This window comes from Podarcis gaigeae (assembly GCF_964106915.1).
Source record: "Podarcis gaigeae genome assembly, chromosome: 18".
Lineage (NCBI taxonomy): Eukaryota > Metazoa > Chordata > Lepidosauria > Squamata > Lacertidae > Podarcis > Podarcis gaigeae.
This window is the reverse complement of record NC_139696.1, coordinates 4,864,268-4,881,400: the sequence shown is the minus strand read 5'-3', so window position 1 is coordinate 4,881,400 and position 17,133 is coordinate 4,864,268. Positions and strand designations below refer to the sequence as shown.

Sequence of the window (17,133 nt, the reverse complement as noted above, 5' to 3'; positions counted from 1 at the left end):
TCCCTCGGCCAATAAAGCGAGCGCCGCAACCCCAGAGTCGGCCACGACTGGACCTAAACGGTCAGGGGTCCCTTTACCTTTACCTATATGCTATATGGTAATTTATGGACCTCATAGGTATCTCGGACCATTTGCCCATGTTGCCCTGCAACCAGTCCATGCAGAATGTCTGCACCCTATATATAGAAAGGAGCAAACCAGTGATATTTTAGGGAGCAGGCTAGCAGGGGGGGCCCATGACCTACATCGCAGGAGCCTACACAACACAAAACATTGTTGCTGTATGTAGGCTTTGTTTTATTTTTTATTTTTTATCTTATATTTTTTATCTTTTATCTTTTATATCTTATATTTTCAAAATGTAAAAAAGGTAAAGGGACCCCTCACCATTAGGTCCAGTCGTGGCCGACTCTGGGGTTGCGGCACTCATCTCGCTTTACTGGCCGAGGGAGCCGGCGTACAGCTTCCGGGTCATGTGGCCAGCAGGACTAAGCCGCTTCTGGCGAACCATAGCAGCACATGGAAACACTGTTTACCATCCCGCCAGAGCGGTACCTATTTATCTACTTGTACTTTGACGTGCTTTCGAACTGCTAGGTTGGCAGGAGCAGGGACCGAGCAATGGGAGCTCACCCCGTCATTGCAGAGATTCGAACCGCCGACCTTCTGATCGGCAGGTCCTAGGCTCTGTGGTTTAACCCACAGCGCCACCCGCGTTCCTTTCAAAATGTACATGCAGGTTTTTTCCCTTTAAAATATTATCGAGAGAGGGAGAAAGACCCCCCCTAAATTTCCTGACGTGTTTTTTTCCTCCTTCCAGCACCAACAACAGGTGTTGCAAGCTATGGATCGGGCAAAACAGGTGACAATGGGTGAATTGAACAGCATTATTGGGGTGAGTGGCTGGGTCAGGCCAAAGGCCGGCTCTTTCCTGTTTACAATTCATTTCCTCAAGTTCTTTGCAAGGAGTTCTCATTGGAGCAGCTCCTCTCTTGCAAAGCTTGTCTTCTTGCTGGGCCATCTCATCTCTTGCAAAGCTTATCTTACTGTGGCAGAAGAGGCAGAGAATGGGCATTTAGGGATGCTTAGCTACCCGGAAGTAGGCAAAGATCCCAAGAGAGGGAACCAGCACATCCGTAATGGGCTAGGAGTGGAATAGCACTTTTGTTTCCTTTATTGATTTCATAAAATTCATATATACCACTTGATGGTAGGAGAAATGTTGACAGCAGGAATTTCAAACGTTCAGAAGCCAGACTAAAAACAGATTATAATAATTGATTATTTATATCCCTCCCATTCCCAGTCACCCTGGGCAGCTCCCAACAGAATATTAAAAACATGATGAAACATCAAACATTAAAAACTTCCCTAAACAGTGCTGCCTTCAGATGTCTGCTTAAAGTCAGGTAGTTGTTTATTTCCCTGACATCTGACGGGAGGGCATTCCACAGGGCAGGCGCCACCACTGAGAAGGCCCTCTGCCTTGTTCCCTGTAACTTGGCTTCTCGCAGGGAGGGAACTGCCAGAAGGCCCTCAGAGCTGGACCTCAGTGTCCGGGTAGAACGATGGGGGTGGAGACGCTCCTTCAGGTCTACTGGACTGAGGCCGTTTAGGGCTTTCAAGGTCAGCACCAACACTTTGAATTGTGCTTGGAAACGTACTGGGAGCCAGTGTAGGTCTTTCAAGACCGGTGTTATATGGTCTTGGCGGCCGCTCCCAGTCACCAGTCTAGCTGCCGCATTCTGGATTAGTTGTAGTTTCTGGGTCACCTTCAAAGGTAGCCCCACATAGAGCGCATTGCAGTAGTCCAAGCGGGAGATAACCAGAGCATGCACCACTCTGGCGAGACAGTCTGCAAGCAGGGAGGGTCTCATCCTGCGTACCAGATAGAGCTGGTAAACAGCCGCCCTGGACACAGATTTGACCTGCGCCTCCATGGACAGCTGTGAGTCCAAAATGACTCCCAGGCTGTGCACCTGGTCCTTCAGGGGCACAGTTACCCAATTCAGGACCAGGGATTCCCCCACAAAAGGCCCTTCTCGCCTCAGCCTCCAGTGACAGCTGAATCCAGGAGCGACCCCAAGCTGCAATCCTGTTCCTTCGGAAACAGCGCAGCCCAAGCCAGAGTACCGTATTTTTCGCTCTATATGAGGCACCAGACCACAAGACGCACCTACTTTTTGGAGGAGGAAAACAAGAAAAAAAAAATTCTGAATCTCAGAAGCCAGAACAGCAAGAGGGATCGCTGCGCAGTGAAAGCAGCAATCCCTCTTGTTGTTCTGGCTTCTGGGATAGCTGTACAGCCTGCATTTGCTCCATAAGACGCACACACGTTTCCCCTTACTTTTTAGGAGGGAAAAAGTGAGTCTTATAGAGCAAAAAATACGGTTTCCCAAACCCTTCCCCGTCTTCAGGAGTCTCTCCTTTTCTCTCCAGCAGCAGCAGCTCCAGAACCTCTCCCACCACGCTCCTCCCATCCCACTGACCCCACACCCTTCGGGCCCACAGACCTCCAACTTGGTGGCAGTCAGCACCTCCTCTGGGCTCCTGGCGCTGTCCGGGGTGCTGGCTGCTCAGACGGCGCTGGCGGCGAAGGAGGAGAGGTCGTCTCGCGACTCGGAGAACCACCAAGGTAAGCGGGGAGGGTGCGTGTGTACGAGGCAAGCTTGGCAGCCACAGGTTGGGCGAGGGTCTTGGGTTCGAATTCCCCACTGAAGCCCAGGGGGTGTGGGCTGTGCACATGGAAGGCTGCAGATTTAATAAGAGGAGCCTTGTGCATCGGTCCAATGGGGGAGAAATCTAGTCACGTTCTCGCAGGGGCCCCTTAAAGGAGTGCGGTAATAAAAATAACTGTGTTTTCGGAAGCTCTGTAACAGGAACGCAGCCGGCCGGTGGGAGCTATCGGCCGCCAGTCCCGGCAGAATTCGAACCCAAGAGCACTCTCCCCTCCCACAATTCTGTTGTTGTTTAGTCGTTTAGTCGTGTCCCCCTTTGGCCACTGGCTTCTTCTTAGTTTCTTTGTTGTTTAGTCGTGTCCGCCTCTTCGTGACCCCCTGGACCAGAGCACGCCAGGCACTCCTGTCTTCCACTGCCTCCCACAGTTTGGTCAAAGTCATGCTGGTAGCTTCGAGAACACTGTCCCACCATCTCGTCCTCCGTCGTCCCCTTCTCCTTGCGCCCTCCATCTTTCCCAACATCAGGGTCTTTTCCAGGGAGTCTTCTCTTCTCATGAGGTGGCCAAAGTCTTGGAGCCTCAGCTTCAGGATCTGTCCTTCCAGTGAGCACTCAGGGCTGATTTCCTTCCGAATGGAGAGGTTTGATCTTCTTGCAGTCCATGGGACTCTCAAGAGTCTCCTCCAGCACCAGAATTCAAAAGCATCCATTCTCAGCGATGGTCCAGCTCTCACTTCCATACATCACTCCTGGGAATACCAGAGCTTTAACTATATGGACCTTTGTTGGCAAGGTGATGTCTCTGCTTTTTAAGATGCTGTCTAGGTTTGTCATTGCTTTTCTCCCAAGGAGCAGGCGTCTTTTAATTTTGTGACTGCTGTCACCATCTGCAGTGATCATGGAGCCCAAGAAAGTAAAACCTCTCACTGCCTCCATTTCTTCCCCTTCTATTTGCCAGGAGGTTATATCCCTGACAGGGACGCAGGTGGCGCTGTGGGTTAAAGCCTCAGCGCCTAGGACTTGCCGATCGAAAGGTCGGCGGTTCGAATCCCTGCGGCGGGGTGCGCTCCCGCTGCTCGGTCCCAGCGCCTGCCAACCTAGCAGTTCGAAAGCACCTCCGGGTGCAAGTAGATAAATAGGGACCGCTTTCTAGCGGGAAGGTAAACGGCGTTTCCGTGTGCGGCTCTGGCTCGCCAGAGCAGCGATGTCACGCTGGCCACGTGACCCGGAAGTGTCTCCGGACAGCGCTGGCCCCTGGCCTCTTAAGTGAGATGGGCGCACAACCCCAGAGTCTGTCAAGACTGGCCCGTACGGGCAGGGGTACCTTTACCTTTACCTTTTACCTTTATATCCCTGACATGCTCGGTGTCTATTTGCAGGGAGATGTTGTTCACCCCTTTCTCCTTTTTCAGAAGGGGGGGGATGTCTCCCTGAGCTGTAACTCTGAAGCGAGGCAGCCCGTTCTCCTTCTGCACATGTAGACACAGACACATTGAGTTTTTTTTTTGGGGGGGGAAATATTATTATTAATGTAAAAGCATCGATAGCGTGGTCGCCTGCGGAAGAGCCCTCTCGCCGTAGGCGACCAGGAGGCTTTTGAAATCAACACAGATGTATTAGACAGCGGTATGGAGGGAGGGGGAGAGAGAGAGAGAGAAAGAAGCCCTTTATTCCCTCCCACCCACCTAGAACAGAGAGGAAATTTGCCAAAAAAAGGAGGGGGGGGTCCTAAGAGGCGCTGGATGCAATCCCACAATGCAAGCCTGCCAAAAAGCTTTTCTAGGCTACATTTGGCTTTGATCACAGCCTGCATGCAAAGCAATTTGTAACAAAGGGGGGGCGAGAGAGAGCCCCCCCAAAAAACCACACACACTTCTAAGAGCCAGCTGGGGCGACTCCAGATTCCACACGCTTGCCCCCATTGCTCCACAAGTCTAGACAGGTTCATCTTCAATTCTGCAATTCTCCCAAATTGGTTTCTACCTGAGCTGTAAACACAGAGATTTTATATTCTATCTATCTTTGGGGTGGGGTGGGGATAGAGAAGCAGGATTACGCGCCTCCCCGCATAAATCATGCAAATTAGGCATGTATTGAGGGACACGGGTGGCGCTGTGGGTTAAACCACAGAGCCTAGGGCTTGCCTCAGAAGGTTGGTGGTTCGAATCCCCGCAATGACGGGATGAGCTCCCATTGCTCAGTCCCTGCTCCTGCCAATATAGCAGTTCGAAAGCACGTCAAAGTGCAAGTAGATAAATAGGTACCGCTCCAGCAGGAAGGTAAACGGCGTTTCCGTGAGGTGCTCTGGTTCGCCAGAAGCGGCTTAGTCCTGCTGGCCACATGACCCCGAAGCTGTACTCCGGCTCCCTCGGCCAGTAAAGCGAGATGAGCACCGCAACCCCAGAGTTGTCCACAACTGGACCTAATGGTTAGCGGTCCCTTTACCTTTACCTTTAATGATAATGATAATAAGTGCCAATTAAAAAAAATTATTGAGTCCCCCGCTGCTATGGGAAAGCACGCCTTGGTTTAAGAACGCTTTGGTTTAAGAACGGACTTCCGGAACGAATTAAGTTCGTAAACCATGGTACTGCTGTATTGTTTTAGTCTCCTGGTAAACCACCTGGAGAAGTTATTGTTTGTTGTCGTCGTCTTACAATCAAGGGGCGCACAGTTTTTCTGGGGGTGGGTAACCCCATAATAGGGACGCGGGTGGTGTTGTGGGTTAAACCACAGAGCCCAGGACTTGCCGATCAGAAGGTCGGTGGTTCAAATCCCCGCGACGGGGTGAGCTCCCGTTGCTCGGTCCCTGCTCCTGCCAACCTAGCAGCTCGAAAGCACATCAAAGTGCAAGTAGATCAATAGCTACCGCTCCGGCGGGAAGGGAAACGGCGTTTCCCTGCGCTGCTCTGGTTCGCCAGAAGCGGCTTAGTCCTGCTGGCCACATGACCCCGAAGCTGTACGCCGGCTCCCTCGGCCAGTAAAGCAAGATGAGCGCCGCAACCCCAGAGTCGGCCACGACTGGACCTAATGGTCAGGGGTCCCTTTACCTTTAAAGGTATAAGCTTCCGGGTCATGTGGCCAGCATGACTAAGCTGCTTCTGGTGAACCAGAGCAGCGCACGGATCTGGGATTTGCAAGCTGGGGGGGGGGGGGGCTTGGCAAGGCTCCCAGACCACAGCCTTAATCTATCAGGCTGCGCCTCTCATTTTAGAAATCAACAGCCCACGCTAGAGTTTAGCCACACCAGACCATGCAGCTGTTCCCCGGGTCAAAAATAGTGCCAGTCTCCACGGCATGTTGGAGAGACTTAATTAGCAAAGTTATTATTATTAATCGAACCGTTTCCTCCCAAAGAAACAGCTGCAGCGTGGAAAGAGGGGGGTTGGGTGGGGGTGGGCGGTCGGAGGGTGCGAGAGGAGCCCCCCTCACGCAAACCCTACTGCAAAGGTCTCTCACCCACAACTAGAAAGAAGCTTGAAGTAACTATATTCCTATCCCTCTTCCCCATCAGACAAAGCTCATTTTGATTGTAAGCGCTTTGGGGCAGAGGACTCTTCAATCTGGAGACCTTATGCTTTTTAACATGAGACGCCAGTGAGGAGAGAGGAGGTTTTTTCCCTTGTTAGGAGTGGTTGCAGCACTCGGGGCTTTTTTAGCTTACGAGGAAAACGGCAAACGAGAAGGGGAAACGCTAGATGTATTGCAAAGTCAGTCGTAGCGCAGAGAGTACAGAGAGAGGAAAGCTCTCCTCACTCTCTTGTAACACAGCTGGAGATAAGTTATGCGCCTGGGTACAATTGTGGGCCCATCACCTCCTGGCAAATAGAAGGGGAAGAGATGGAGGCAGTGAGAGATTTCACTTTCTTGGGCTCCATGATCACTGCAGATGGTGACAGCAGCCACGAAATTAAAAGACGCCTGCTTCTTGGGAGGAAAGCAATAACAAACCTAGACAGCATCTTAAAAAGCAGAGACATCACCTTGCCAACAAAGGTCCGTATAGTTAAAGCTCTGGTTTTCCCAGTAGTAATGTATGGAAGTGAGAGCTGGACCATCAAGAAGGCTGATCGCCCAAGAATGGATGCTTTTGACTTATGGTGTTGGAGGAGACTCTGGAGAGTCCCGTGGACTGCAAGAAGATCAAACCTCTCCATTCGGAAGGAAATCAGCCCTGAGTGCTCACTGGAAGGACAGATCCTGAAGCTGAGGCTCCAAGACTTTGGCCACCTCAGGAGAAGAGAAGACTCCCTGGAAAAGACCCTGATGTTGGGAAAGATGGAGGGCACAAGGAGAAGGGGACAACAGAGGACAAGATGGTTGGACAGTGTTCTCGATGCTACCTCCTTTATTTACATGCATGCTTTAGCTGAGGTTCCTGCATTGCAGTGGGTTGGACTAGATGACCCTAGCAGTGGGGAGGTCCCTTCCAACGTTACAATTCTGCGCTCTGGAGCAGCGCCTCTCTTCTCCCCTTTGGGGGGCTGGCGTTGAATCACAACGAAACTCGCATCCGGTCGCTGTCTTGGATTAACGATAGCCCTTTCCCCCGTTTCCCATGATCCTCCCTGGCCCGCAACTCAACGCTCTCGTTATCACCGCACGGTTATATTTTTGCTTTTCTCTAACTAAATGTCTTTGTTTCTTTGTGTGTCTCCCTCGGTTATCTGAATACCTTCTTGGCTGGGCTCGCCTGTTCCAGAACACACTTCGAGTCGGGTAAGGCTTTCTGCAATAGATACAACTATCTGCTCCCATTTGTACTGATCCAGGTGACTCAAGTGTCATAAAATATATTTTATTACTGGTAACCTCAAGGTTAGATTACTGCATTCTACGTAGGACTGCCTCGGAAGATGGTTCGGAAACTTCAGCTGGTGCAAAATTCATCGGCCGGGTTGTTCACTGGAGCAAGACTGAGCATATTGCACCGATCCTGATCCAATTGGCTACCGATTAGTTTCCGGGCCCAGTTCAAAGTTCTGGTTCTGACCTATAAAGCCTTAAATGGCCTTCTCGGTGGTGGCTCCCTCCCTGTGCAACGCCCTCCCATCAGATGTCAAGGAAATAAACATCTATCTGACTTGCAGAAGACATCTGAAGGCAGCCCTGTTTAGGGAAGTTTTTAATGTTTGCTGGTGATTTTAATATTCTGTTGGGAGCCGCCCACAGTGGCTGGGGAGGCCTGGCCAGATGGGCAGGGTATAAGTAATTTTTTATTATTATTATTATTATTATTATTATTATTATTATTATTACACCACCTGGAGCCTCCGGATCAGGCCCAAGAGCAGCGCCACGGAGAGCAATGCAAGGGGGAAAGAAGCATCTGTTATAAATGCATACATTCGTTATTTTATTTTTTTTCCAAAAAAAATATTAGTTTTCCAAATTTACATACGAATCGAAAGAAAACATCAAAAAGAAAACAAACAAACATTTATCCTAACTGTAATAATTCCACTTTTGTTAACATTGTTGGGTGACTTTCCTCAAGTCCCCCTGGCTGAGTTTCCATATAAATCATTGTAGCAGTTTTCCAAAACTATTTTACTTAGTCAATTAACATCTTTCTTTCTTTTCAATTTTTTTTTTAACTGTAATATTCTACAACATCACTTATTTAAATCCTAGGCCAATCTGATGCTCGCAAGTAATTCTATTTAAATTATCTGAACATATTTAGCTAAATAGACTTTAAATTTCTTCTGTTCCTCCTGGTACTCCTCCTCCTCCTTCTGGTCGCGGACTCTTCCGGTCAGGTCGGCTAGCTCCCAAAAGTCCATCATCTTCCTCTTGCATTCGTTATTTGATTTGAATCAATTTTATAATGAATGATTTTAGAGTGTTGTTTGTGCTGTACCTTTGTACTGTTTTAATGTTGTTAGCCGCCCTGAGCCCGGCTTCGGCTGGGGAGGGTGGGATATAAATAAAAATTATTATTATTATTATTATTATTATTTGCAAGAAATAAAAAGCCTACTTTAGGATGAACGCTCGCTAAAATGTGAATTAATTTTCGTGAGGACGGGCAGTGTTTTTGATGCCGGAAATGCTCTCATTCTCTCTCTATAATAAATAATAATAATAATAATAATAATAATAATAATAATAATAATTTATTTGTACCCCGCCCATCTGGCTGGGTTTCCCCAGCCACTCTGGGCGGCTTCCACAGAGACCAATAATACACTAAGATGTCACACATTAAAAACTTCCCTGAACAGGGCTGCCTTAAGATGTCTTCTGAATGTCAGGTAGTTGTTCTTCTCTTTGACATCTGACGGGAGGGCGTTCCACAGGGAGGGTGCCACCACCGAGAAGGCCCTCTGTCTGGTTCCCTGTAACCTGACTTCTCACAATGAGGGAACTGCCAGAAGGCCCTCGGCGCTGGATCTCAGTGTCCGGGCAGAACGATGGGGGTGGAGACGCTCCTTCAGGTATACGGGACCGAGGCCGTTTGGGGCTTTAAAGGTCAACACCAACACTTTGAATTGTACTCGGAAACGTACTGGGAGCCAATGCAGATCTCTCAGGACCGGTGTTATCTGGTCCCAGCGGCTGCTCCCAGTCCCCAGTCTGGCTGCCGCATTCTGGATTAGTTGTAGTTTCCGGGTCACCTTCAAAGGTAGCCCCACGTAGAGCGCATTTCAGTAGTCCAAGCGGGAGATAACCAGAGCATGCACCACTCTGGCCAGACAGTCCAAAGGCGGGGGGAGGGTCTCATCCTGCATACCAGATGGAGCTGGTAGACAGTCACCCTGGACACGGAATTAACCTGCGCCTCCATGGACAGCGGTGAGTCCAGAATGACTCCCAGGCTGCACACCTGGTCCTTCAGGGGCACAGTCACCCCATTCAGGACCAGGGAGTCCCCCACACCCACCCGCCCCCTGTCCCCCCAAAACAGTACTTCAGTCTTGTCAGGATTTAACCTCAATCTGTTAGCCGCCATCCATCCTCCAACCGCCTCCAGACACTCACACAGGACCTTCACCAACTTCAGTGGTTCTGATTTAAAAGAGAGGTAGAGCTGGGTATCATCTGCATACTGATGAACACCCAGCCCCCTCCTTCGCCCTCTCGCACCCTGCTCTCTTGGAGACACCCCCAATGAATTTTTGCATTTCTCCTTATTTTCTTCCTCCCCAAAGAGCAATTCTGCCTCTCCCCCCGAGAGCCTGCAAGGCGAGGAGCCGCTGGACAGCGCCGGAGCAAAGCGCAAGCAGGAGGGCAAGGAGGAGGTGAGGCTCTACGTAAGTGTCGCTTCCGGATCCGGCCCCGGCCACCCCAGGTCGGAACCCGGGAAAGGGTCGGCTTGGCGGCCAGAGCACTGAAGACCCCTGGTTCAGTTCCCCAACCAAGCACAAAACTCGCTGGGTGACCTTGAGCCAACTGACTCGCCTCACAAGGTTGTTGTGAGGGCTAAAGCATAGCTGTCAACTGTCCCTTGTTTGGCGGGAAAGTCCCTTATCCCAGCGCCGTGTCCCGCTGCTGTCCCGGATTGATGATGTCCCTTAAATTTCCCAGGTTTCAAAGGAAGCAGCTCCTCTCCCTCCCTCCCTGCCGGCAAGAGAGGAGGGAGGCTCCAACCGTGTTGCTTGGCTGCGTTGCTCACCCAATAAGACGTCTAAGAACGACTGGGGGGTGGAGCTTGCATGCCTTGGGCCAATCAAATCGGCCGCGTTGACTGGGGACTCGCCTTTGCTCAGCGCTTCCCAGCGGAGAGGTGACGGTGGTTTTCCTTGCTGCATCCCCTTTGCCGGGTTGCTGCGCTGTGGGAACCACTGCTTAAGGCTTCGTTTGGCTGCTGGCTGGGCTTTCTGCCTTTGGCTCGGAGGGGCTCAAAAGCTGAACGTACCCGTGCCCGGAAAATCCCTTATTTTGGCTGCTGATCCCTTATTTTCGAGGCTGCTGGTCCCTAATTTCAAATCTGTAAGTTGACAGCTATGGGCTAAAGGAAACGGGGAGGACTCTGTGTCGGTCGCCCCAGATTCGTTAGAGGGGCGCTGGTAGCAAAAGGTGGAACGCGAACTTGTCAGAACACTCTGAGGCTCGAGGCGTGTCTGAAACCGGCCTAGCTGTCATTCCTTCCCCCTGTGGGGACCCTGGAAACTCTCATTCCTGCCTCCAATGGGGAACGTGGAAACTCTCATTGCTGCCCCCAATGGGGACCCTGGAAACTCTCATTCCTGCCTCCAATGGGGAACCTGGAAACTCTCATTCCTGCCTCCAATGAGGACCCTGGAAACTCTCATTCCTCCCTCCTCGTGTAGACCAATAGCAGTTAATGGCCATGACTAACTCAGGTCTCTTTGTTTCGGTGGGTTGACTCCTGAATACAACTTACTCCAGTTTTTAGGGAGCTGGATTCGAGAGCTGTGCCCGACGAGGTATTGAGATGCATAACGACCCTGCCCCCTTTCCCCCCCTTCTCTTGCAGGAAAGCGACGGGGAGAGGAGCGACTACAATTTGGTTGTGGACGAGGTACGTTGGCATCCTGGTTTGCAGAGACGGAGGCAGAATTCAATTATGCAAGATGGCAAACACCGGCAGAGCAAATCTGCATAATTCATGCGGGTCGCGGAGTTTATTTTTCCCTCCCCCCCCCCCTTAGCGTAGGACTGTGCTTTTAAAAAACATATTCATAAAAAATTGAAGCGAGGGAAGGCACGGGGCTTGCCCCCCACCGAGGTGTGCTTTTTCTCAAAGGTTTTTTGAAATCACTGATGGCACGATCCGAGGGGCGCCAGGGAAAAAAGAAGCCCCCCCTCCTTTCTTGTTGTTGTTGAGTCGTTTAGTGGTGTCTGCCTCTTCGTGACCCCCTGGACCAGAGCACGCCAGGCCCTCCTGTCTTCCACTGCCTCCCACAGTTTGATCAAACTCATGCTGGTAGCTTCAAGAACACTGTCCCACCATCTCGTCCTCTGTCGTCCCCTTCTCCTTGCGCCCTCCATCTTTCCCAACATCAGGGTCTTTTCCAGGGAGTCTTCTCTTCTCATGAGGTGGCCAAAGTCTTGGGGCCTCAGCTTCAGGATCTGTCCTTCCAGTGAGCACTCAGGGCTGATTTCCTTCAGAATGGAGAGGTTTGATCTTCTTGCAGTCCATGGGACTCTCAAGAGTCTCCTCCAGCACCACAATTCAAAAGCATCCATTCTCCGGCGATCAGCCTTCTTTATGGTCCAGCTCTCACTTCCAGACATCACTACTGGGAAAACCATAGCTTGAACTATACGGACCTTTGTTGGCAAGGTGATGTCTCTGCTTTTGATGCTGTCCAGGTTTGTCATTGCTTTTCTCCCAAGAAGCAGGCGTCTTTTAATTTCGTGGCTGCTGTCACCATCTGCAGTGATCATGGAGCCCAAGAAAGTCAAATCTCTCACTGCCTCCATTTCTTCCCCTTCTATTTGCCAGGAGGTGATGGGACCAGGGGCCATGATCTTCATGATCCTTAGATCATGTATTTGTCCGATTCTCTTTTCAAGCCGTCCAGGTTTGCGGTCTCATCCCTGTTTACTGAAGCAGGGAGTTTTGTTTCAGTGTATAGCATTCTGTGATTTTCATATCTACATTCCACGCAGCCTTTTCAATATTATATCCTAGATCTTCTTTGGCGATCCCTTGTAGCCGAGTAAGATTGCCTTCCATAAACATGGTTTTAACAATGAGTCCATAAGCGACTGTGGAGGCCAATTCTGGACCCACACATCCTTCCACAGTGGGGACATTGGTTTCTGGACAGGAGTTGATCCCGGTGAGGGTTTGCCAAGTGTGCCTTCCTCTTAGCACGTTTCTCGCTTGCGTCCTGAGTTTGAGTGTCTTCAAAGCCCACAACACCTTTGGCAAAGGCTGTTCTCCAACTGGAGCACTCGCAGGCCAGTGTTTTCCAGTTGTCAGTGTTTATACTACACTTTAAAAGATTTGCCTTGAGAGAGTCTTTAAACCTCTTTTGTTCTGTACAGTGGTGCCCCGCAAGACGAACGCCTCGCAAGACGGAAAACCCGCTAGACGAAAGGGTTTTCCGTTTTGGAGGCACTTCGCAAAACGAATTTCCCTATGGGCTTGTTTCGCAAGACGAAAATGTCTTGCAAGTTCCTGCGGGTTTTTCCCCCCTCCCCCCCTTTTTCTAAGCCGCTAAGCCGCTTATAAGCTGATCCGCTAAGCCGCTAAAAGCCGCTAATAGCGCTAATCCGCTAATCCGTCAATGGGCTTGCTTCGCAAGACGAAAAAACCGCTAGACGAAGAGAATCGCGGAACGGATTCTTTTCGTCTTGCGAGGCACCACTGTATATAAATTTTCTATTAGTTTTTTAACATATCATTTTCAACAGTAATTAAACATACTTATGCCATTTTTTTTTTACTTCCATCAATCCTGTCTGAAAATTTTCCAATCTATTCTCTTAGTATGCATTTCTTATCTTCCCTATTACATTTCAAACTCATAACCAATAACTCTATCGTTTTCTACTTTGTAACACTTTGTATACTGCATTTCTCCTTATAAAACTTCTTTTAAACCTCTTTTGTTGACCACCAGCATTACGCTTTCCATTTTTAAGTCCGGAGTAGAGTAGTTGCTTTGGAAGACGATTGTCAGGTGTCCGCACCACAAAGTTGATGTTGAAGAATCATTGCTTCGACACCTGTGATCTTTGCTTCTTCCAGTACACTGGCATCAGTTTGCCTGTCTTCGCAAGTGATGTGTTGAATGTATCATCACAGAGACCAACAAATTTAATGAACTAAGGAACGAACAAGCGAACGAACGAAATAATAGGGACTGGAATTGACCAGTTTTTGGTTTTTTAAAGCACCGTATTTTTCACTCTATAAGACGCACCAGACCACAAGACGCACCTAGTTTTTGGAGGAGGAAAACGAGAGCGAAAATATTCTGAATCACGGAAGCCAGAACAGCAAGAGGGATCGCTGCGCAGCGAAAGCAGCAATCCCTCTTGCTGTTCTGGCTTCTGGGATAGCTACGCAGCCTGCATTCGCTCCATAAGACGCACACACATTTCCCCTTATTTTTTAGGCGGGGAAAAGTGCGTCTTATAGAGCGAAAAATGCAGTACAGTGGTGCCTCGCAAGACGAAAAGAATCCGTTCCGCGATTCTTTTCGTCTAGCGGTTTTTTCGTCTTGCGAAGCAAGCCCATTAGCGGCTTAGCAGATTAGCGGCTTAGCGGCTTTTAGCGGCTTAGCGGCTTAGCGGATCAGCTGAAAAGCGGCTTAGCGGCTTAGAAAAAGGAGGGGGGAAGGGGAAAAAACCCGCAGGAACTCGCAAGACATTTTCGTCTTGCAAAGCAAGCCCATAGGGAAATTCGTTTTGCGAAGCACCTCCAAAACGGAAAACCCTTTCATCTAGCGGGTTTTCCGTCTTGCGAGGCGTTCGTCTTGCGGGGCACCACTGTAATTCATTTGAGCACTTTGCCCCTTCCTTCCTGCAATCCCTGCTGTCTCTTTTGCCCAGGACCCCTCTTCTGAACACGGCAGTCCACCCTGCGCATCTGCCACGAAGGTCGTTCCGGTCCGGAGGGATCTCCCGGGCAGCCCTGCCTCTCTGCCATCCAGCAGGAGCGACACCCCCCTCAAAGCGAAAAAGCAGAGCCCGGTAAACAAAGTGGGGTGCATATCACTTGCCAAACCCATCTAGCTGGCTGTTGTCTACCCTGGCTGGCAGCTGCGATCCAGGAGTTCAGACATCTGGGGTCTCTTCCATCTAGGGATGGGCAAAGGGGTCACGACTCTTTCTCATTTTCCACCCACCCGACAGTCTTCTCCGTGTTTGCAGAGATGCTGGTTATCCCCCCCCCAAAGGGATGCGGGTGGCGCTGTGGGTTAAAACCACAGAGCCTAGGGCTTGCCGATCAGAAGGTCGGCGGTTCGAACCCTGCGATGGGGTGAGCTCCCATTGCTCGGTCCCTGCTCCTGCCAACCTAGCAGTTCGAAAGCACGTCAAAGCGCAAGTAGATAAATAGGTACCACTCCGGCGGGAAGGGAAACGGCGTTTCCATGCGCTGCTCTGGTTCGCCAGAAGCGGCTTAGTCCTGCTGGCCACATGACCCGGAAGCTGTACGCTGGCTCCCTTGGCCAATAAAGCGAGATGAGCGCCGCAACCCCAGAGTCGGCCACGACTGGACCTAATGGTCAGGGGTCCCTTTACTTTTACCCCCCCCCAAGTTCTGATGAAAACCTATCAGCGTTTTGATGTGACTTGCTCTGAACATAAGGATTTCCGTGAGCCGTTTTCCCTAATGCACACATTTCTGCAAAGCAGTTTTGCATAATAATAATAATAATAATAAATTTACTTATACAGTGGTACCTCGGGTTACATACGCTTCAGGTTACAGACTCCGCTAACCCAGAAATGGTTCCTCGGGTTAAAAACTTTGCTTCAGGATGAGAACAGAAATCGTGCTCCAGCGGCGCAGCGGCAGCAGGAGGCCCCATTAGCTAAAGTGGTGCTTCGGGTTAAGAATAGTTTCAGGTTAAGAACGGACCTCTGGAATGAATTAAGTACTTAACCCGAGGTACCACTGTACCCTGCCCTGCTGGCTGGGTTTCCCAGATGGGCGGGGTATAAGTAATAAATTATTTCTGGGTGTTATCCAGAGATAGACTGCCCCTGATGGTGGGTGTTCTACTTAAGAAGGAACTCGTTTCTGCAGGAAATTGCTCACTGTGCAATATTCTTTTCACCATCTCTGACCCCGCAAACTTTTATTCTGTTCTTCCTTATGCCCCCTGCCCCCCCACAAAAAAAACATCCAAAAGTTGTCCCGGTTTTGCAATTTTCAGCCCAGCAGATTCGCCGCCTTGCCAGAGCCGGACGCCTGGGTTCCATTTTGAGATGCGCCTCCTACTGCTTCTGAGTCACCCCCCTCCCCTTATTCTCCTCTGGTTTTGTGTGCATGCCTTCCCCCCTTCCCCAAACCAGCCCCCTCCTCAAATGCACGGGGGGGGGGCACGTGGCTCGGTTAATTAGTGGCCCACAGGGGAGCTTTGAGATTCCTCAGAGGATTTTAATGTATAATTAATTGCTATTAGCGCTGCCTTGCAGGGAGCGAGGGGCTTGTGGGGGGGCAATTGCAGAGGTGGGGGGGCTTGGCGTACCATCTGGGTTAGACTGGGAGGAGAGCGTCCCAAACAGAGGTCATTGAAGTGGTGATAATTCTTTTCGTGGAGGGTTTTTTTGCCGTCCCCTCCTTCCTTCCTTCCTTCTTTCCTTCTTTCTTATTTTCTTTCTTTCCCTTCCTCCCTCCCTCCCTCCCTCCCTCATTTTCTTTCTTTCTTTCATTCATTCCTTCTTTCCTTCCTTATTTTCCTTCCTTCCTTCCTTCCTTCCTTCCTTCCTTCCTTCCTTCCTTCCTTCCTTCCTTTCCTTTCTTTCCTCCTCCTTCTCTCTCTCTCTCTCTCTCTCTCTCTCTCTCTCTTTCTTTCTTTCCGGCAGGCTGAATTTCTGCCTCTCTCCCTCCTTTCCTTGCGGTGTGTGTGTGTGTGTGTGTGTGTGTGTTTAAAACACACAGTGCGACCGAGGGAGAGAGAGAGAAAAGCAAAGCCTATTGATCTCCCCACAACCTGCCAAGATCTCTGGATTGAAACATCAGTGCGGGAGGACGACAGCGGCTGGAAGGAAGGAAGACGGCATTGATCCGCCTGTCAAATCCTCAAGGCTTCATTTGCCAGCCCGCCCCCCTCCCTCCCTAACTCCCCAGACAGGCTGGAGGGCAGACTCTCCCCCCAAATGCACACTGGGTGAGTGGCTGAGCTCAATCGGATTAGCACGGTCTCCGCTCCCTGAATAACGACAGCCCTGCTGTGCGGCGAAAAGGCTTTTCCTACCTCCCCACCACCACTAAAAAAGGAGAAGGCGAAAGAGGCGGAAAGCCCCTTGCGATTCTTCCACATACCACCCCCAAGATCTTGGCTACCCACTCATCCCTGATTCGCTGAAAATTTTATTTTATTTTATTTTATTTTATTTTATTTTATTCTGTTCTACTCTATATTCTGTATTCTATTCTATATTCTATATTCTATATTCTATATTCTATATTCTATATTCTATATTCTATATTCTATATTCTATTCTATTCTGTATTCTATTCTGTATTCTATTCTGTATTCTATTCTATATTCTATTCTATTCTGTATTCTATTCTGTATTCTATTCTATATTCTATTCTATTCTATTCTATATTCTATTCTATAAGCAGTTTGTTGCGTCGCTGCAAGCTGAGAGAGAAGGACGCAGAGAAAATGCAGCTTGATTCAGATGGCTGTTGGAAATTGTAAACGCGCTATTTTGTTTCAATAAAGAGACTTTAGGACAGAAGAAACGTTTGGGACTGATTTACTGCCTTTTCGACACACAACCGCTGTGCAACTTTGCTAATTGCTAATTGCTTTACGACCTGCAGAGGTTCGCAGGGGGAAGCGTGCTGGACGC

At 49.8% G+C, this 17,133-nt stretch overlaps 1 protein-coding gene across 4 annotated transcripts in view; it reads left to right on the top strand.

Moving 5' to 3' along the window:
* The window catches only part of TLE2 (TLE family member 2, transcriptional corepressor), a 44,303-nt gene that overhangs the window by 11,678 nt on the left and 15,492 nt on the right, over positions 1-17,133 (top strand). For 2 of the 4 annotated variants that reach the window (XM_083720345.1, XM_083720348.1), the window contains exons 6-10: positions 821-895; positions 2,440-2,652; positions 9,831-9,932; positions 11,120-11,164; positions 14,152-14,292. In XM_083720345.1, coding sequence (XP_083576471.1) covers positions 821-895; positions 2,440-2,652; positions 9,831-9,932; positions 11,120-11,164; positions 14,152-14,292 — 576 coding nt within the window. The remainder of the gene's footprint in view (positions 1-820; positions 896-2,439; positions 2,653-9,830; positions 9,933-11,119; positions 11,165-14,151; positions 14,293-17,133) is intronic. The other 2 variants (XM_083720347.1, XM_083720346.1) reach the window with 2 other exon arrangements.